Below are 22580 nucleotides of genomic sequence, written 5' to 3'. Positions count from 1 at the left end.
TCTTTACCGTGTTTTAAAATAAATACTTATGGTAGTATGGTAAGCAGGACGTTGAAGGAGAAAAAGCTTTACGATGAAAACATTGGTGAAATTTTCAAACACCCACAAAGCTTCGTGTTTTGTTTAAAACAACAATAGATTGAGTTAAACGTTCCGTCGGAGCTTCCCAGGTCCACCGTCATAATGTGTACGCGCCAACCATAAATGTACTTGCTCTCGCAGCGGCGTGGCTAAGCGCAAGGCTGAGATGACCATAATGTGTGCGGTCATAAACATGTCGCCGTTAATTTTGGATCCAGGTGGGCAGTAAATTGTCCCAGGGGGGCCTTCCTTGCGGGGGGCGGCGCCCTAACTCCTCTCCCCCCGTTCGGGGTGGCCTGGGGTAATGCGACTGCTTCGTGTCGAGCTTTAATTGATACTATAAACGGGCGCTAAATGCGCACTGTGGGCATCCTAAGTGTCTTTATTTTAGGTAATTACTGCTTTAATTGGCAAGATGGATATTTTTCCTATTTTGTATAACAATCGGATAGTTGATCACTTTAATGGTGTTAACCCTTTACTGCATAGTGTCGCAAATTTGCGACATTTCAAACTATTTCGATATAGCCAATGCCATCTGTGTAAATTATCGAATAATATCCTTTTTCGATGCCTAGAAAACTGTTTTACCATAAACATCTTACTTTACCGATTTTGTTTGGAAATTTCAAGAAATAAAGCATTTCTGCATTATAGTCTCTGCATTTCTGCTTTGACAGTTGACGAATTCGTATGTACGCGAAAATCCGCATTTGTAAATAAATAAAAAAAAATATACAGAAGATTGAAATTGGTTGAATAAAAATATCTACACATCAAATAAGGTGTGTACATTAGTTTTTTATAATTGTTTTCATTTGGTTTTGTATTTTGTCATACTAAAATGTAAGATTTCCAAATGTCATAAATCTGCGACACCACGCAGTAGCATACAAAATTTAATGAAATTTTCGAAAAATATTTTTTTCATTATTTTTCCTTCATTCACAAGGCATTTTGACACCAAGAAAAAATAAAATTTTTCAAAAAAAAAAAATCATGCAGTAAAGGGTTAACTGTCAAATCCTTGTAGAATGAAATTAGTATAATGAAATAAAGCAAACTATATTATAATCTACTAAATCTACATAATTAAATTAAAATTAGGACTGGTTTCACTATGACAGTGTATATAAGCAGATAATAATCTTCTAGACGCATTATTTAGCTTAGAAACATATATTTTAATTCACATGTGTACTTTAATTAATTAGACAGTAAGTTGCTTACTTAGATTATAATTTTATGGCACATAATTATTGATGTTATGTAAATATGAAATCGGCCAAATTGATAATAGGTGGATGCGCTTTTCATAGTGGACTGTAATTTTGTGATGGTGGATGTGGATTCTGGGAAGGGGGGGGGGGGTATGTTAGGATGCCAGGCACTAACCTTATCGCTGTTGAGACTGGCTCCGTGGTCAGGTTGCACTATCACTCGCGCGGTTTGTTTGTTAGGTTACCCGGTGCGCGAAACTTGACAGTAGGTACACTTTTGATGAAAGCCATGAGGCTTGCCAGGTATTCAGAAGTAACGCTTGGACAACGGTCACACAATATCAAGCTGACCCGACCGTGGTCAACGAATAACTTCGTAATCAGTCTGTATAATCGAATTAGTCATTAGTTTTAACGAGCTTAGGCGCGTCTGCTGTCTTGCTAACTTGAGATAACTCGCGTTTTTTCATCACGGTTGACCTGTAACTGCTGGTTGCCGTGACTTGCGTCAATATCTGAGGATTTGAAGTAGTAGGGAAAAAGCGACCATAATTGGCTCAAACAGTAGGTAATCGTCTCGCTTCTAAATCTCCATAAACTAAGTACAGTTTCTCATTCTAGTTCGGTCTTGAAATGACCATAATATATTTAACAGTTTTGGTACTGTTCGGTTATCAAGAATACAGCGGAAAACACATTTTGTAAATACGTGATATACTGGATTATTTGTTAGTTTTGGTTAGTTTAGGATAGGTTAGGTTAGGTTTGGTTAGGTTAACCTAACAAATAAACCAGTTTATCGGCTATTTTCAAAATGTGTTTCCCGCTGTATTCCTGATAACCGAACAGTACCACAGTTTATCAATACTATCCTCTCAATAATATTAACTATCTTTCTCTCATCATTAGTGTACAGCCTCATTTCGTATATGTTTGTAAATTTAATACTAACAGTAAATTGGCGATCTTTTACCAGTAAATGAAAATGTATTGTAGCCATTATAGAGGGAGTGGTTTACTATAATAGCGAATTCATTCAATCGCCTGTACAGTTGACATAAACTCATCCAGTGACGCGCCGATGGGTGGGCGCCGCATTCCTCCCCACGCGCCCCCCAAGCCTCCTCCTAACACGTGTCGCAGTAGATCAGCGCTAAGCGTCCGTACAACTCAGACACAAGTATTAATTCCGCCACTAAACCGTCCCCGAGTGCTTTGATGTACGGTAATGCTCCGGCGGTAGTTCTCTCACGGGCCGTTTTGCCCATTTGCATATAGGGCTGTTATTTACTCCGGTCGAATGACGTACGGCCCTCACCCAACTATGCGAATCAATTAACACCGTACGCCTCTGGGCTGTGATTGAAACGTTCCCAGCGGATATTAATTAAACATTTGTTTATGTACTAATTTATACAGAACATTATATTACTAACAACAAAATTTAATCTTCGTTATTGTATCAAATTTTTTCTTATATTCTATTAAAAACATCTACAGAGATTGAGAGTAAGCTGGGATTACAATAATTTAATTTTGGTAGATATATCAGTTCCATTATACTTTCATATTTATTTAATTTAAATGTATTACTTGTTTAAAGTATTACGTTATGTATTATTTACAAAATTATAATTGCTTGATATGAATGAAAAAAAAATTAAAATCGTATTTAAAATAGAGCAATAATTGTGGATATTTCAGACCTCTGTGCTAATAATTTAACATATTTAGAGACTTTATTTGTTTATTCAGATATTTATTTATTTATTTAAAAAGACACATTCATCACATAATAAATTATTAATTCAAGACGTTCACAAAATATATATTATACTCCACATGTTATGTTAATAATTATTAGAAAAAGTTTCTTTACGGTTTTATATTATTAGTCCAAAATGAAATTATTATATATATGTATTACTTGCCACATTTGATCATTCATCAATTAAATTTTATACTATTTATCTATCACTTAGAATTCGTCACAAATAAAAGTATTTCAAATCGATATGTGTTTTGCTCACAGAGTAACCTTTACCAAGTAGTTAGCACTGAGTGAATAAACCAGATGTCGTTTAATAGTGATATTATATTTTATAGAATTATCACGAATTACCATAAAATATAAACTTTAAATCAACTGTAACGATCGTATTAGTTACTTGGTATTAAATATTAAAGGAAGAACTATATAATATAATATATCTTATATGATATAGTCTAATCTTTGGTATATATGACTAATTATATTCACTTTGTTGTATTCGAGATACGATAACAAAGCTTTTATTTTGTTAAAGGTAGCTATTTCTGTACGAAAAATACAAAATAATACGTGTTATAAACAGGCAACAATCGTGTTCCCCCTAAATATTAAGAAGGAAAGTTAGTTGAGCAGGTTGCGGCGGGGCTGGTATGAATACTTAATGCAGCGACTAAACGCCGATTCACGGCTAACTTGACGAGCATTAGTCGACGAGGGTGCGCGCTTTTGCCCGCCTCTCCCCTTTGCATAAGTACATACTTTATTTTGCACATTTTCTTAATACAGAGAATATAAAATAATATCGTGGAAAATCCTAAGAACTAGTATATTAGAATGACTATGTCAAACAAAAACTACTACAATTGACAAAGTAATACAGACGTTAAAATGTATTACCTACAATACTTGATAACGACTCAATAACATGTTTAGTATAATATTGTATGCATTGGAAATCTCTATTGCAAATTTCAGGGGAAATAAAGTAGGGAGTAGTGGCGAAGGGTGGAGGTAGACTGTTTAGATCCACAAGAAATAGTGCATTCTAAACTTTGTCAGTCATACGTATTTGTTTTCATTGAAACAAGACTACAACTTACAGATGGGGTTATTAGTTTTTAAAATTCAATTAAACCCTGCGAAAACCAAGCCATAATAAATAATAGTCAAAAATACTTATCAATCTATAAAATATCTAAAATTATACCATTCCATCATACATCATTTTGGATATTTTATAAATAGAATAATATATTTTATCTAATACGGTTTGGTTTGGGCAGTGCTTAATTAATTAAAAAAATAAAACAATTAACATCACGTGTAGGTACTTACTATGTATTCATAATTCAACGAAAATAAATAAATATAAATGAAAAGTGTGCACTATTTTGTCGAATCGTCCATAGCACACCAAAACTATTATGGTTTGGTTTAGGCAGGATTTAATTGTTTTTTTTAAACTAACCAACACCATCTGTAAATTGTAGTCTTAGTTAAATAAAAACAAAAACGTGTGACTGACAAAGTTTAGTGTACACTATGACATGGAACTTCTGCTGGCGGATGTAAAAATATTAACAGCAATAACCCTTAATTGTATCCCGAGCTTTATAATTTTTCATCGAAATTCACACCGCTTCTAAAACAATTATTGTCAATCAGAATTTTATCTACTATCTCTTTTCCACATCAAATAGTTTCCTTCATACACTCTCCTCACTATATTGCCAATAATTATATCATTACATAAACACAAACGTAAATTTTGGCAAGTACGGCATACGTATTGATAATCTTAGGAATCGTGGGCATCCGTTGTTTGTTCTCCCAAAGTGCAGAACTAACCTGCCATTAATAATTCCAATTGGGAGGGCAATAACTTGTTTAATCAAATCGCTTCGGATATTTATATATTCCACTTACGTGAAGGTAAATTTAGGTGAAATGTGTTTTATAAGTTTTTAAGAAAGGTCTATCAACTTAGTTCACTCTCCATGTACTTTTATTTTTCTTATTTTATTACTAATTGTCTTATTTATTCACAATTTTTATTTGAAAAATTGTGAACACTTACTTTATGTTATCTCGTGAACGCATTAGATTTATAATTTGTTATGTTCATTATATGTAAAATAAATAAATTTGAATTTGAATAAAGGTCAACACGTAAGTAACACACAATAATTATATAGAAAACTGATGTGTGTATGTGTGAAAAACGTAAAAAAAATATGAGTGTGAAACCGATTTTATAAATTGAAATTACAAAAATTGGTCGTCAGTATTAATGCAATTTGAATTATATTTCAAAAAATTCCGTCTAACTATAAATTGTATCGGTAGCTTAATTTATCAATATTGCAGTGTGTGTGTGGTTCATTTTCAATTCGGTATATTTTTTATAAGATTTTTTATATGCATATTTCTAAGATTATTCCAAATTATTTGTGCTGCATTCATAAAGTTTGTTCATTAAAAGAAAAATAATTAAAAACTTAAAAATAATTATCATGTAGGTACAAAAGATGTCGCATGGAAAATTTTACGTTGTGTGTAAATACTTGAAGCAAAAATTAATGCAGAAATTATCTTCAGTGCAGTAGCAAAGCTTTACCTACGCGAAATACAAAATAAAGGACATTAAAGCAGGTGCATGCTAACTAAGAAATTAAAAATGTAAGACAATGCTCGTTTCTAATGATAGGTATGTGCCTTTTGTCCCCGATGGTTACAGGTTAATGCAGCCAGAATGCTAAACATTATCGTTATACCGGTACTGCGTACATATCTGCGAGTAGAGAAGATTTCGTGGAATTAGGCAGGCGGAATAAACGTTGTAGTCACGGCCTGATGCTGCAGGTGTTATGATCTTTTGAATACTTTAGTAAAATAACGCATTAAACTAAATTTCGTTTTTTATCGAATATTTTTTTATTTAAATCAACCATGAACTGTATGCTTTATATAGTGATACTTGTATGATCAGCGCACACTTTATTTGACGACGCATTGTGCCCGCCTGCCCCATGATTAATCGTTTTTTGGCATCTCAGCGATACAAATTAACGAAAATACAGAGTCAAAATTACCCTTCTGGCAGCGTCGTCGATAGACGGGCAAGAAGCCATTATTTAATAACAGTGAACTCTTTGTTTAGTTATTACGTGTCCGATATTTCGCTGGTATAATGATGTCATCGTGAATATTAATTACAAGCCCCGAGAAATTTAATAATATTTTTATTGCTTTGTTATGAGAGACGGTGATAATAATAATTATTTTGTGCTCCTTGAGCCCCTTATTACATAGGTGAAGGGTAATGCGCGGGTGGGAGGGGCCTACTTCGTAGAGAGTGCACCGAGCGCCGCGTTTGTGGGCTTTAAGCCTAAGATGCTTCTCTTCAAAATACCAGAAGAGAAAATATGAATCGGGAGATATAGTAATGTCCCAATGAAGCCAAAGGCATGAATTTGGCTAATTTGACTTAAGTGGATGTATATGCTAGAAATAGACCAAATTTTAATATGCCAAAGACCAAAAGTGCTATTAGTTCTAGAAATGGGATAAATAATGACATTACTTTTCACTAAACTGCGAACTTAAATACTCAATACAAATTAGCCAATGGCACTTATGTAGCACGTTCGTGTAAAAAAATATACGACGTTATTTTTAGATATGCCAAAGATAATATATAATATACGAGTATAACAATATCCTAAATACGAAATATTATATAAATTAAAATATTGTAAGGCTCATAATACTCCTGGGATAGCGTAATTAATTTATTCCCAAAAATGTTTAAACTTGATAATTTCAAAAGTGTCATTTTACACATCGGTTAGTGACTTTGGCATGGTTGTGACGGATGTGCTTTATAGGCTGTGAATAAAGAGACGCAGCATCCCAGACTACAGGCAGTGTGGAAGGCTTGCGGTAGAGAAATTGAGACTTTTTGTGGGTGATCAATGTTCAAGGTGATTTCAGTGCCGATAATGATTAAATCATAATTAAAAATGAACATTTGTAAGTTTTGTTATAATATCTGATATGATCTGTCCACAATAAGTACTGTATTACCTACCTTCGAATCTATAGGTGTGGATCTATAACTAGCATTTACCAAAAATAACATGTTATTGATTTCGATATGTATTTGACCCAAACCATGGACTTACTTGGTTATATTGTTGGTTAACAGCCATTCCTCCTAAAAACGTCTTTTAATATTATTGACTTCACGTTGCAGAGGCTAGAGTGAATATACTTTTTTTTTTAATACCAGAATATTATCTTCTCTTACTGTAACAAAGAATATTAAGTCAATCCTGATTAAAAAATCATTGGTGTTTCAAATAACCCTTAATTGTATCCCGAGCTTTATAATTTTTCATCGAAATTCACACCGCTTCTAAAACAATTATTGTCAATCAGAATTTTATCTACTATCTCTTTTCCACATCAAATAGTTTCCTTCATACACTCTCCTCACTATATTGCCAATAATTATATCATTACATAAACACAAACGTAAATTTTGGCAAGTACGGCATACGTATTGATAATCTTAGGAATCGTGGGCATCCGTTGTTTGTTCTCCCAAAGTGCAGAACTAACCTGCCATTAATAATTCCAATTGGGAGGGCAATAACTTGTTTAATCAAATCGCTTCGGATATTTATATATTCCACTTACGTGAAGGTAAATTTAGGTGAAATGTGTTTTATAAGTTTTTAAGAAAGGTCTATCAACTTAGTTCACTCTCCATGTACTTTTATTTTTCTTATTTTATTACTAATTGTCTTATTTATTCACAATTTTTATTTGAAAAATTGTGAACACTTACTTTATGTTATCTCGTGAACGCATTAGATTTATAATTTGTTATGTTCATTATATGTAAAATAAATAAATTTGAATTTGAATAAAGGTCAACACGTAAGTAACACACAATAATTATATAGAAAACTGATGTGTGTATGTGTGAAAAACGTAAAAAAAATATGAGTGTGAAACCGATTTTATAAATTGAAATTACAAAAATTGGTCGTCAGTATTAATGCAATTTGAATTATATTTCAAAAAATTCCGTCTAACTATAAATTGTATCGGTAGCTTAATTTATCAATATTGCAGTGTGTGTGTGGTTCATTTTCAATTCGGTATATTTTTTATAAGATTTTTTATATGCATATTTCTAAGATTATTCCAAATTATTTGTGCTGCATTCATAAAGTTTGTTCATTAAAAGAAAAATAATTAAAAACTTAAAAATAATTATCATGTAGGTACAAAAGATGTCGCATGGAAAATTTTACGTTGTGTGTAAATACTTGAAGCAAAAATTAATGCAGAAATTATCTTCAGTGCAGTAGCAAAGCTTTACCTACGCGAAATACAAAATAAAGGACATTAAAGCAGGTGCATGCTAACTAAGAAATTAAAAATGTAAGACAATGCTCGTTTCTAATGATAGGTATGTGCCTTTTGTCCCCGATGGTTACAGGTTAATGCAGCCAGAATGCTAAACATTATCGTTATACCGGTACTGCGTACATATCTGCGAGTAGAGAAGATTTCGTGGAATTAGGCAGGCGGAATAAACGTTGTAGTCACGGCCTGATGCTGCAGGTGTTATGATCTTTTGAATACTTTAGTAAAATAACGCATTAAACTAAATTTCGTTTTTTATCGAATATTTTTTTATTTAAATCAACCATGAACTGTATGCTTTATATAGTGATACTTGTATGATCAGCGCACACTTTATTTGACGACGCATTGTGCCCGCCTGCCCCATGATTAATCGTTTTTTGGCATCTCAGCGATACAAATTAACGAAAATACAGAGTCAAAATTACCCTTCTGGCAGCGTCGTCGATAGACGGGCAAGAAGCCATTATTTAATAACAGTGAACTCTTTGTTTAGTTATTACGTGTCCGATATTTCGCTGGTATAATGATGTCATCGTGAATATTAATTACAAGCCCCGAGAAATTTAATAATATTTTTATTGCTTTGTTATGAGAGACGGTGATAATAATAATTATTTTGTGCTCCTTGAGCCCCTTATTACATAGGTGAAGGGTAATGCGCGGGTGGGAGGGGCCTACTTCGTAGAGAGTGCACCGAGCGCCGCGTTTGTGGGCTTTAAGCCTAAGATGCTTCTCTTCAAAATACCAGAAGAGAAAATATGAATCGGGAGATATAGTAATGTCCCAATGAAGCCAAAGGCATGAATTTGGCTAATTTGACTTAAGTGGATGTATATGCTAGAAATAGACCAAATTTTAATATGCCAAAGACCAAAAGTGCTATTAGTTCTAGAAATGGGATAAATAATGACATTACTTTTCACTAAACTGCGAACTTAAATACTCAATACAAATTAGCCAATGGCACTTATGTAGCACGTTCGTGTAAAAAAATATACGACGTTATTTTTAGATATGCCAAAGATAATATATAATATACGAGTATAACAATATCCTAAATACGAAATATTATATAAATTAAAATATTGTAAGGCTCATAATACTCCTGGGATAGCGTAATTAATTTATTCCCAAAAATGTTTAAACTTGATAATTTCAAAAGTGTCATTTTACACATCGGTTAGTGACTTTGGCATGGTTGTGACGGATGTGCTTTATAGGCTGTGAATAAAGAGACGCAGCATCCCAGACTACAGGCAGTGTGGAAGGCTTGCGGTAGAGAAATTGAGACTTTTTGTGGGTGATCAATGTTCAAGGTGATTTCAGTGCCGATAATGATTAAATCATAATTAAAAATGAACATTTGTAAGTTTTGTTATAATATCTGATATGATCTGTCCACAATAAGTACTGTATTACCTACCTTCGAATCTATAGGTGTGGATCTATAACTAGCATTTACCAAAAATAACATGTTATTGATTTCGATATGTATTTGACCCAAACCATGGACTTACTTGGTTATATTGTTGGTTAACAGCCATTCCTCCTAAAAACGTCTTTTAATATTATTGACTTCACGTTGCAGAGGCTAGAGTGAATATACTTTTTTTTTTAATACCAGAATATTATCTTCTCTTACTGTAACAAAGAATATTAAGTCAATCCTGATTAAAAAATCATTGGTGTTTCAAATATCTGAACGATTGAAAAATATATTGAGAATAAAGTTTGTTGAGATTATTTACATATGGATATGTATTTGGTATTTGATATTATTGATATTTATTGGTCTGAGTGAATCTGTCGATTTTCTATTTTTGTCTATATACTTATTATATTTTCACGATTGATATTTACATATATATATAATATATATATATACGTTATCTTTACGCAATATTTACCAACTTATGTGTCATCGTAAGAATGCTTCGCTATGTCTCTGAAAAATTAATATTGGTTTTCAGATTACAACGTAATATATAGCTAGCAAAAATATTGTCTTTGAACTGAAAAATTTAAGTAGAAAATAAATGTTTTTAAAATATAAATAAAGGAATAGATATTATACTTCCTCATATTATATTATTTAAACTGAGGTATAACATTCTGTTGCTTTTACCTGATTAATTTTTTACTATATGAGCAAAAAAGTGTCTTATTGCATAATTTTTATTTTTCTTGAATATCAACCAAGTGATAGATAACTTTTTAAATATTTCAGGAAAACCACGACAACCAAAACACCTCGCAATTAATAATTGAAACTATATTACAGGTACGTAGAACACCTCTTCCGCCGTAGCGTTGAACTTATTCCATAAAAGTTCAGGTGAGGGATCCAATGATCGCCGTGGGGGAGAGGGCAAGACCCAAAGCCGGGCCAAAGCGGTCTCACTGAGGCTGCATTCTGCACGTAAGCGGGTCGGCTCGTTCGCTTTGCAACTTGCGACTTGCAACTAGAATAGTTAAGGTGCACTTTAATGGTGCTGTTTAGATTTTGGCGTAGGCTGGTGCAATGGCGCGTACTGCATTGCATGTGAGAAGGGTATTTTCTGTAACAAGTATGTATCAAGAAACATTTTCAGGATTATAATAACATGTAAATGTAGCGATATAAATATTTCTGGTGTTTTCATTTTTGTGAATTATGTACCTACTTAATTCCTTGTTTTAAAATACTAAAAGATGCACACTATAAATAGGTATTTAGTTTTATACCCTATTCACACGTGCATGGATTTACTGCTAATAGTACGTATTATCGCGGCTATAATAAGAAAATGTACGTGTAAATATGTATTATCATGCAAGTTGAAAGATTGCATGCATTAATCAAAAAAGTTCAGAAGCTTCTGATTTTTCCCGCGACAGTTAAGATTTCGGTCGACGACGGTCAGCGCCTGCGCAGTAGAATGATAATGGCGAATTTGCCAGCACTTTACTTATTTTGAGGTTAACCGATTTTTATGATCTGTCAAATAGTATCATAAAACGACAACATCGCGTCTCACTTTCTCTTGAGGAATGAGATTAGAGAGACATTCAGAGCTTTTACCTGTCAACAGTTATTGTCACGATACTGCGATCACTGCAAGTAAATTTATGCACGTGTACAGGTATCAAACGCATAGTTTGCAGATATACAATTATTTTGCAATGGAAACGATGATATAATTTGCTTTTGTCGTAATTTTTTTCTTCCATCCAATGATGCGTTACAAATTTTTGTTAAGACAAATTTAATTGAACGTTAAGAACTTTACAGTTTAATGATACATATATTAAAAATCAAAGACACAAATAATTTTTGTGGCTTGATTATATATATTATATTGCTTGCCCCTTTTCTATGATTTTTGAACACAATAATCATTTTGGGATACCACTGCGGATTGAATAGACGTGGTGTTAGGCCGAAGATTAGTGCGATGCAAGTTAAGTTTGGCGTGGCGCATTGTGTTTTACCGTGTCTCCTTTGTGCGACGCGCGACGCTTAAGAGCCGCCGCGTATTTCCCGACAGACTTACCAGCCAGACTAAGCCGACAGATTTACTCGCCTCTGATCAAGGTGGATTTTTTCTAACAACCGATTGTTTTAAACAGTTGGACAAACCTATTTATATATATCTCAGCGTATTATAAAATAACTAGGTACCTAGTAATAGTTATTGTAAGTAACGAAAATTTATGTATGTATCACAATACAGAATATAAAAGTCAAAAAAGCGGGTATCTGTCTGTTTTTATATTATGCAGGACATTTACGGACATATTTATGGTTACCTACATAAGTACAGGGTTACAATCGGTACAACATAATAAATACAATGGCAATACGATGCAATGTGTTTCTACCGGAAACTTATAATCGAATAACCTTTCAATCAATTGTGACGAGCTATTTATCGATGTATTCACAATCCAAATAATATCTAATAATTATATTTAGGAAATAGCTTTTATAGCTATTTTATATGGAGTTTGCGTCATCGGGTATAGCTGACAATGTGAAAAAACTGATATGCGGAAATTATCATTGCAGTCAGTTATTTACTGAGTTTGCCATAATTGGACACTACGAGAAATGAAAATTTAATACCGCCGATCAATATGCTAACACGGGTTGAGTTGTGTATCCTCATAAGTTTATTCATTTCATAATATTTGTAGTTTTGAAGAATTTTTTACACATCCGATTAAATTTTAATCAAAACACTTATTTTATTCATAAACTTTTACACTTAGAGGTTTAGTTCGATTATAACTCTATAAATACTTTTTAGTTGAATTGATATTGTAGTAAAAGCAGGCGATACATAAAATGAATGTCTGTAAAATTAAATGACCAAGTGGAACTTATAGGGCTATACAAAGTGAATGGTATTTTAATAAATTTTGTACTGGAGATGGTTGTAAGCTATTCGCATTACCTATTAGGTCCTTGCTCTAGATCAGTGTTTCCCAAATTGTATGCAAAAGATTTAAAGCGGTACAGTTACCCTTGTAGTCCAATGTGTATGGTACTGGCTTCTTACAAGAGTACTCCGGGTTCGAATCCCGACAAACTGACAATAAATATGTGTGATTGTATCGAGACTGTGTGTTTTGGTAACTGTTGTACTACTGCTATAATACTATAGTTGCCTCCATTGGCTTGTTGTAGAGTAACATCTAAAAAAATCTTTTTCATAAAAATATTTCAGTATTTTTTGCAGTATTTCCAACCATAGTATACTTATAATATTAGAAATATAATGTTACCCTGATTAATATGTATAATAAGTAAAGCCACTAAACATTATCCACAGAGTGTATACCTACGTCGAAACAACAAGATGCTGGCATGAACTGAGAAGATGCAAGAAGATTGGTGGGTAACGGGAATTGTTGGAGGCACAGTGTAGTTTCCATATGAAACAACTGAGGAGCGGATATGGTCAAAGAAGAAGAAGAATGATAATAATATAGTAAGCATGTGTTGAACGCCTAAAATATTATGCTGATGCATTTTTATTATATGATTTTGAAAGTATAAAAAATAGTATGAAAACAAAAATAATATTTATAATTAACTATTTCTTTTATTCAATGAATAATTCACAAGATTTAAGAATATATCATTCTAATTATTGAACATACATAATTTTGAAACACTTTATGAGAGAGTATATTATAACCAAGAGATAAAATCTTTTTTTGAAAAAAGTAAGCCACGCCGACGGGGAATCGAACCCTGTATCTCCCAGGTTTACGCCCCACCCGTCGCATTTACCAATATGCTACGCAGTGACATACTAATTGCGACAAATTTTAACTATTGGTCAATTTGAAACAAAAATTGATTGCCAAAGTAGCTTGATTTGGAAGAGCGCTGATGAGTAGGTATTCAAATTGACCAATAGTTAAAAATTGTCGCAATTAGTATGTCACTGCGTAGCATATTGGTAAATGCGACGGATGGAGCGTAAACTCGGGAGATACAAGGTTTGATTCCCCGTCGGGGTGGCTTACTTTTTTCAAAAAAAGATTTTATCTATTGGTTATAAGTTATAATATACTCTCTCAGAAAATGTTTTTCAAAATTATTTATGTTCAAAAATAATATTGGTTATAAATCAAAAAAAGTTTATAGTATCTATGAATATGAAAGGCTATATTTCGATTGGCTACTTAAAACTTAATAAAAAAGACTTAAAGTGAAAAATCTGATAGGTACATTGATAAAATCTGTATCGTTAAATAAGTAGGTAAGTACTAGCTTATTGTAAATGTGGAAAACATTGGTGTATATACCAAATATAAACGTAATGTTTACCGGTTTTCGGAATTAAATTCACAATCATAGTGTCAGAGTCGGAAGGTACAGTATCGCGTGGTGTCGTTAATTTAAGACGCTAAAAATATGCTTATGTGAGTCCAACAGAGATAAAACAATAGCACAACATTAAACTGAATGCACGATTTTCTTTGAATAGATTTCTTCATTTCCAAAAGAGCAAACTTAATACCGGGTGATAAAAAAGAACGGTTTCTTCTTACGTAGAGCGCATGCAAATTAATTTACGGGTTACATCGTCCAAACTGGCAAGTGTCGTTATTTGTCCTCGGGGCAAAGCTGTTTCGCAGATTCACCGAGTCGCCAGCCATCCTATATCGCCCTCAGGAGCCTTATAAACAAAAAGTCCTGTTAACTCGCAAGCTTTATATAATTTCCAAGTGTTCCATACTTGGCGGAACAAAGGCGCTACATTTTAATTAAATCAACGGATAGAGTTTTTTGCAAGTCCCGTGAAGCACGTTTGAGAAGAATTATTAAGGAGCGTTTCTCGCAATGCTCTCTCGCAATCGTTGAGTAGCGATCTTCTGGCGCAGTATGCAAAACACTGAAGAGTTAGGAAAATCTGGGAACGTTTTAATGGGTAGGTGGTTTTAGCAACAAGCTCAGATCTTGAAAATGGCGCGACGTGTTTTGATACAAGCGTTATACCTTTGGAAAGCAAGCTTTGTTCTGATTGTTATTTTATAAGTTATAAGAAACACTGTAGGTACGTGTTATAGTTTCAAAAGCTATATTTTTATTATTCAATTCGATAATAATATGTAACTATTAATTGAGTTAGCATTTACTTGGTAGAATTCTCTTTTACAAGAAATGAAAATATAATTAATATTAATTTCTACAGGTTTTGTCGATAGCTATTTCGGTTGTAACACCATTATCAAGATTATTCTGATAGACCGTTTGCCTTTGCTTAAATACTATACGTATAGAAAGAGACAGAATACATTTTCTTATTCGTTCCAACAATATTATGACTGTGTAACATCAATACTTTGAAAACCCTATTTACAAAATTTATCGAAAGTACAATTTTCGAGTGCTTTGGTTATTTATTGACATTATCAATACACTAAAATATTATTAGTATAATTGTGTTAATCGTGTGCTTAAATTATATTTAATGGTGGCGACGAATGCATTACCAAATTTTCATTAATTATGTGATTGCAAATTATCCAAAAGTAATCACATAATTAATGAAAATTTGGTAATGTATTGTAATAATGTAACTAGTCAAAATTTTACATTACAATTCATCTCTACCTAGTCAAAAAATTTCACAAATACATAGATAAAAAAAATATAAATTAAAATATTTTTTATTGAAGTCTGATTATATATGTACAACAGTAATGACTTGTATAATATGCTCTTGAGAATTTTTTGTCTGTTATCACGAGGGATGGTTTCCAATTCTGGTGTCCTAAAAAATTTGAATTTACATGCGCCTGTCAATTACCTACGTGGTCGCAGCCCACGATTTATTCTGGGTCGGAACCGTTTCCTCGTGCCAAGCCTATCAGGCGCCATTAGCGAGGGGTGTAAGAATAGTCAATGCGCTCCCCAAAGACATATACATTTTCAGTGACGTTTTTTTATTTACTTTTATTTTTCTGTAGTTATAAATTTATATTTTCTTCTTCTTCGTGTGAGGATATTATTTGTTATCTAAAGGTAATGCTGTGAACGTTTTGAATTGAGATTTGTTATGTCCACAATGTTTTGTTTTCTTAAATAAATAAATATAAATACAGAATCTATTTTTTTTTATATATTAGTTCTTAGAAATTATTGGCATACAACATTTGTGTCGATAGCTTGATTAATTTAGATGTTGAAGATTTTATATTAAGTACATGATTTTTCTAATAGGTACGTTTTTGAAGCTTTTCAAAATTAAATATTTAATTTTTTTTGACCACGTCCGATCCTGAAAAAATCATATGGGGCTCCACAGAGAACCTTTTAGTTAGGTATTATATATTAAAGATTGTTTCATAGTCGCATGCAATAAATTCTATGTCAAAGATAATCACGCTAGAAATATTTTTATGTCATAACATACAGCGGTTTTAAATTAACCGCAGAATATTGATAAAGAATAGGGATTGTCAAAAAGTTGGTATATTTTTTAAAAGTAATAAAATTTACTAAAAAAAAAGTTAATTACCATTTTCATTTCCAGGCGGAGCATATAGGCGTGCAATGAGTAGCTATTATATTAACAAACTTTTTATTACAATTTATGGGTATTTACCATTTATCCAACAGATCGACTGCTTGCACGGGAACATTTTTCTTCAATGTGTGTTTGATCCAAATCAAATACCCACAGTACCCAACAACTAGTGCTTTATTTACCCAATATACCTACCACCGTTAGGCCAGTACGAGTATATAGACACGTATGTGACATATGTATAGAAAGGCATTTTAATAACTTTGGTAAAGTTTACATGAGATGAACGACACATTTATCAAACCATTTTTCTTATTCTCACAGAGAAATTTTATTTATTTAGTCAATAATTACTTTCTTAACCTTTATCTCACTGTGCTGGAAAATTCCGCTCTATCTTATGGCATAATATTGCGGTAATGTACTTACTAGTTTTATGATAACAGAATTTGTCAAAAAGGAATGCTATTTTGATAACGTATTACATAGATTTCTGAGTCATTGTTTAAAATTTTCCTTATCAATGTTTCCTGAAATACATATAATGTTGATAATAATATTTTAATTGGGTGTAAAAATTAATATTAACTATATTTGGCATTATTATACTATGGAAAAGAAACAACAATAAAGATATAGTAGTATTTTATTTCGATATTGTGAAAGAATGATTGATTTGGTCGATAAAGAATCAATATAACTTATATTAAAACAATGTTGTTTATTCTACCAATGGCCAATTTATGTAAATGGTTAGTTTTATCATGTTGACTGATGTGTGGGTCTAATTTACACGGCGTCAGATCTGGAAGCGCTCCTTGACATTTGTGAATCCAACCATTCCAGGCTAAAAATCCATGACGCTTGTAAATCATTTTGGCGCATTTAGATGCTATGGTGATGTCATCAAGTAGCAAACCTAAGAAGACAGAAAAACATAATAGTATAATAACTTATACACCGGTTAGTTTTTTCTCTGAGGTATTTTCAAATTATCTATATTCAATAAAGAATGTTTCATTTTCAATTCGTCGAAAAAAAAATAGTTTATTAAAATTATTAGCAAGTGCAAGTACATTGTAACAAAAATTTGGAGAGATCCTGATACCGGTTGGTAATTAAGGAAATTGATACTAAGTATCAATTTAAACCAAAGTTTTTGGTTTAAAAATACAAAAGTTGACTGCCGAAAATAAGTGCATCAAAAAATGTAAGAACTACTGGTTGATTTTGTCGCACGCATATAGCTTAGTTGGTAGAGCACATTGGCGCAAATCCGGTAAACGTGGGTTGGAGTCCCGCTGTGCGTCGTATTTTTTTTAAAAAGATTTTTTCTAATAGTTATAATTTATTTTCTCCGAAGTATTTTCAAATACACATACACATAATATATATATACGCATATATTTCAATATGCAAATTCACTTTAAATTATTATTAATTATTTTATATTTAGAAATTGTTGCTAGTTATTAGGTTAATACACTGGATTCAAAGTACGATGCAAAAATAACATATCATTATGGATCTGCCAAAAACAGGATTTGAATCTACGACCCACTTGTCCATAATGTGCAATATTTTAATGTTTGGTATCTTAATTTAAGCTGTTTGAGCTGTCAATTAAATATGATTGTCAATAATGGGGGATAGCCGTTAAAACTGAGAAAAAACATTTATTGGAGTTTATCCACATTATTTCGAGATTACTAATATTAATTCTACACTACCAAAAAATGTGAATTCCGATAATAACTCTTGCAGTAATAGATTACAGACTTAAGTACATATTATTTAGATTTAGTTTTTTTAAATTAAGTAATACATATATTATGAACATAGGTATTTTTGAAGTTTTTTTTTTATCGATATTCCCATTTTCCAAAAGTAGTTTGGTATAAATAACGTAAAGTTTATACAAAAAATATTGAGAAATTTCCACAGTAATTCAGTTCATGCAAATAGTCTAGCTAAATGCCAATAATATGGTTATCGAATAATATAAGGATTCTTACTTTCACACGATATACGGCAGTCACCTCCAGCATATCCTGGCTTGCACCAAAATCCATCATTTATCTGAAATAGTCCCCAGTCATATGTTCCATCTCCATTTGGTCCTCCTTTTATGGACGTAGATCTTCCACTTTCCGATTCGACTAAACATACCCCTATAATAGTAGAAATTTATTAGTTAAGTAATGAAAATAGAATGATGTACCTATTAGGTATAAATTAATTGTAAGAATGGTTCTCTGATATCACGAAAAATGGGATGATGGATGTGGAATCAATGTAATGATTATTAACCTCTAATAATGAGAGTGAAATGAAGATGATACTAAAAATAAATTGATTAATTTATTAATAAAATTATAATGAAAGTTTTGTGGAAACAAGAAATTATACATTTTGGATTAAATCTAAACCTCGAAGTAAATTCTTCAATATAATTGTTATGTAAACAAAACTAGTCAAAGTTGATATATTTCCACACTCTCTATTACCTACGCATTTTGCATATCCTATGTATATGTGAAGATTAAATCCATTTTCCACGAGCAAATGCGAATACACCAAAAGCACGTTATAAGGAACTGCATTTTATTTTTTATGATTTGTTACCAACGACAGGTTGATTTTTGTTTGCATACTATTTTGACTACCATCTTTTGTATGTCTATCACCATACGAGTAAAGATAAAAGGTTATAATATATGATATGTATAAATATATCGACTATAGAAAGACTAAAAGGATTTGACCCTCATTTTTTCAAAATAAGTTTTACGAGATAATAATATTTTATACGACTAAATAATACACGTTGTGTTTGCTGAATTATTCTCTAAATTTAGCTCGTATTCAAAAAAAGAAGAAGAAAGTGAAGTGGGAAAAAGGCTCGACTATTATTTTTATTGGTTTTTATTAAATTACCTCAATAATTAATATCAGATTAGAAAAATAAAATATTTAATAAGTCATCTGCACATTAAGCTTATTTCTATTTTATATTTGAAATTCGGCTGAGAATCACAATAAAAACCTTTTTGTGCTTCCTGTAAAGTTTGATTTGTGTGAGTTATGTCGTTTTGCATATTAGCAGTTGATATAGTAACTTACATTTTCTGTAAAAGCAATATATGACCATTTTAATTCATGGTGTCGAGGTAATATATGGACAGACACCGTTAACTTTTACATGGAGCAAATGACGCAATAAATTCGTCAGTTTAAAAGGAAGCTTCGAAACAGTTATTTAATTAAGTATTTAATCAAATATAAATTTTCTTACAAATTGAGTATAAAATACTTACTAGTACTTAAACCATAAAAATCTCTAAAAAGAATATGAAATTAATGGGCATACAAAATTAACTGACACACAAAATTTACTAATAGCAATATATATTCATCAGTCTTATCATCAATAATACTTGAATAGCAAAGAGATAGGTACGTTGTAATTTTTACGAGAGATGTTGGTAATTAGAATTTATCGTTTTTATTTTATTTATTATCGTAGTGGGCTTCAAAATCAGTAAATGCCTCCGATCTCTAATTCAATAAACCCGCCTCTGACTCGTTGACTGTAAAATGACTATGTATTGATCTAAAAATGAATATATATGCCAAGCTAATTCCGATATTAATAAGACATAGCTAAATAAAGATATAATAAAACTACTTATTCAAAAATAATCGAATGATTATCGTAAATAAATAAGATAAGTGATTAAATGAATATAGGCTTACATTACAAAATACGATCAATTTTATTTAAAACTGATCGACTTACTTAGTTAGACGTGGGGTCTAACTATAAAGTAAGTAAAAAAGTTATCGTAACACAAAAAATGTCGATAATAATTATAGTTACTTACAGTTTTCAAGAAGGTTTCTCGGAAATCCTTGAGCCAACAACTTTGCGGCCAAGTCACATCTTGTGAAGACGACTCCTTTTGCATTTTGTGTAGCAAAAACTACCATAAAAATAACTGATAACAGCAACTTCATTTTAATGAGTTTTTAGCACCACACGAGAAGTAACAATAATTGTTATTATAATTCAAATTACTTTCTTTTTATACTTCTAATAAACTGGATTTACCAATATAATATTATAATAATCCTAGATAACGCTGACCACAAGTATTATCTTTGTTTGTGTAATGTGATTTGAACGGGAAATAATACAAACTAAATTAAAATATTATGACATAAATACTAACATCCAAGTTATTAATACAGTGTATTATAATACTTATAAATTAAACAATTACTTTTTATTCAATGAATTATTCACAAGATTTATTTAACATTCTATACTGAATATACTATTTTGAAAACACCTCAGATAATAATAATAACATATTTGAAAAAAATACAACGCTGGACGGTACTCGAACCTGCATCCATAGAATTTGCGCCAATATGATTTACCAATTAAGCAACCTGCATTATATCTAATTTGACTTTATAAATTGTGTTAATTTTGGAAATCAGAATTTCTGGTCTGAATAAAGTACCAATAATATATACTTACTTTGATATATACACTTTTTCAACGTAAGGATATCTCGAAATTTAAGTTTTAATGTAATTGCAATTTCTAATTATTTAACAAACTATTTTTTGAATTCCATTGATACTGTAGATTGGCACGAATCGTGATATTTGTTTGAGTCCCGCCAAGTAGCGTATTTTTTATATGTATACTAGCTGAAGTACCCGGCTTCGCATAGGATCGCTTCGTGGTTATATTTATCTTAAATATTTAAAAAATAATAAGAGGTAATTATTTTTTTAATATTAAAATATCTGTGTAATACAATATGGCAATATGAAAATAATTCTAATAGGAGTAAAGGTCAAACAAAAGAACACTAAATTAAAATCGAATCCAAAGTATGCAAACGTTATTAATGTTATTAATATGCAGTAAAAAACCAAAATTGGATGGAACAAATAAACAACAAACTTTGTATTTTATATAATACTAATTTAGAGACCTTTGCAGGTGTGCGCACAACTTCTGACAAAAGTTTCATCGCAATCGGATGAATGGTATAGGAACTCATACGAATAGAAGAAGATGATGATTTTCTAATTCAGAAATCTTCGTGGGCATGCGCACGACAACTCACCAAAGTTTCATTGTAAACGGATGAACGGTATAGGAACGCATACGAATAGAAGAAGAAGAAGATGGTTGTACTAATTCAGAAACCTTTGCGGGCGTGCGCACAATAACTTGTCAAAATTTCATTGCAAGCAGATGAATGGTACAAGAACGCATACGAATAGAAGAAGATAGAATAGATGAAAAAAAAGAAGACATGGTTGTATCAATTCAGAAACCTTTGCGGGCGTGAGCATAATACTTAATCAAAATTTCATTGCAATCGGATGAATGGTATAGGAACGCATACGAATAGAAGAAGAAAAAGACGGTTGTACTAATTCAGAAACCTTTGCGGGTGTTACCACAAGAACTGACGAAGGTTTAATTGCAATCGGATGAATGGTAAAGGAACCATACGAATAAAAGAAGATATAATGAAGAAGAAGAAGAAAATGGCTGTACAAATTCAGAAACCTTCGCGGGTGTTGGCACAACCACTGACGAAAGTTTCATCGCAATCGGATGAATGATATAGGGACCGTACGAATAAAAGAAGATAAAATGAAGAAGAAGAAGAAGATGGCTGTACTAATTCAGAAACCTTTACGGGTGTAACCACAACGACTGACGAAGGTTTCATCGCAATCGGATGAATGGTATAGGATCCATACGAATAAAAGAAGATATAATGAAGAAGAAGAAGAAGATGGTTGTACAAATTCAGAAAACTTCGCGGGTGTTGGCGCAACCACTGACAAAAGTATCATCGCAATCGGATGAATGATATAGGGACCATACGAATAAAAGAAGATAGAATGAAAAAGAAGAAAAAGATGGTTGTACTAATTCAGAAACTTTTACGGGTATTACCACAACAACTGATGAAAATTTCATCGCAATCGGATGAATGGTAT

At 31.9% G+C, this 22580-nt stretch overlaps 1 protein-coding gene across 1 annotated transcript; it reads right to left on the bottom strand.

Moving 5' to 3' along the window:
• Positions 1-17169: 17169 nt before the first annotated feature.
• Positions 17170-20601, bottom strand: LOC147064535 (lysozyme-like). Its single transcript, XM_085957390.1, has 3 exons — positions 20426-20601; positions 18557-18712; positions 17170-17460 (listed from the first exon to the last, which is right to left on the bottom strand). The coding sequence occupies exons 1-3, from the start codon at positions 20556-20558 to the stop codon at positions 17243-17245; spliced, it is 507 nt and encodes a 168-aa protein (XP_085813516.1). The 5' UTR covers positions 20559-20601; the 3' UTR covers positions 17170-17242.
• Between the last annotated feature and the right edge of the window lie 1979 nt (positions 20602-22580).

Source organism: Rhyacophila brunnea, unplaced genomic scaffold, assembly GCF_057557595.1.
Source record: "Rhyacophila brunnea isolate RB1 unplaced genomic scaffold, BYU_Rbru_1.0 scaffold_7, whole genome shotgun sequence".
Taxonomy (NCBI): domain Eukaryota; kingdom Metazoa; phylum Arthropoda; class Insecta; order Trichoptera; family Rhyacophilidae; genus Rhyacophila; species Rhyacophila brunnea.
This window is presented reverse-complemented; position numbering and strand designations above follow the sequence as displayed.

What these genes read in the sequence shown, in the direction of transcription:
- LOC147064535 (XM_085957390.1), bottom strand. Translation starts at nt 20,558, where the DNA reads ATGAAGTTGCTGTTATCAGTTATTTTTATGGTAGTTTTTGCTACACAA. An exon ending in GAGAAACCTTCTTGAAAACT is followed by an intron (nt 18,713 to 20,425) that starts GTAAGTAACTAT and finishes CTACTATTATAG; the next exon opens with GGGTATGTTTAGTCGAATCG. An exon ending in CTGCCGTATATCGTGTGAAA is followed by an intron (nt 17,461 to 18,556) that starts GTAAGAATCCTT and finishes CTGTCTTCTTAG; the next exon opens with GTTTGCTACTTGATGACATC.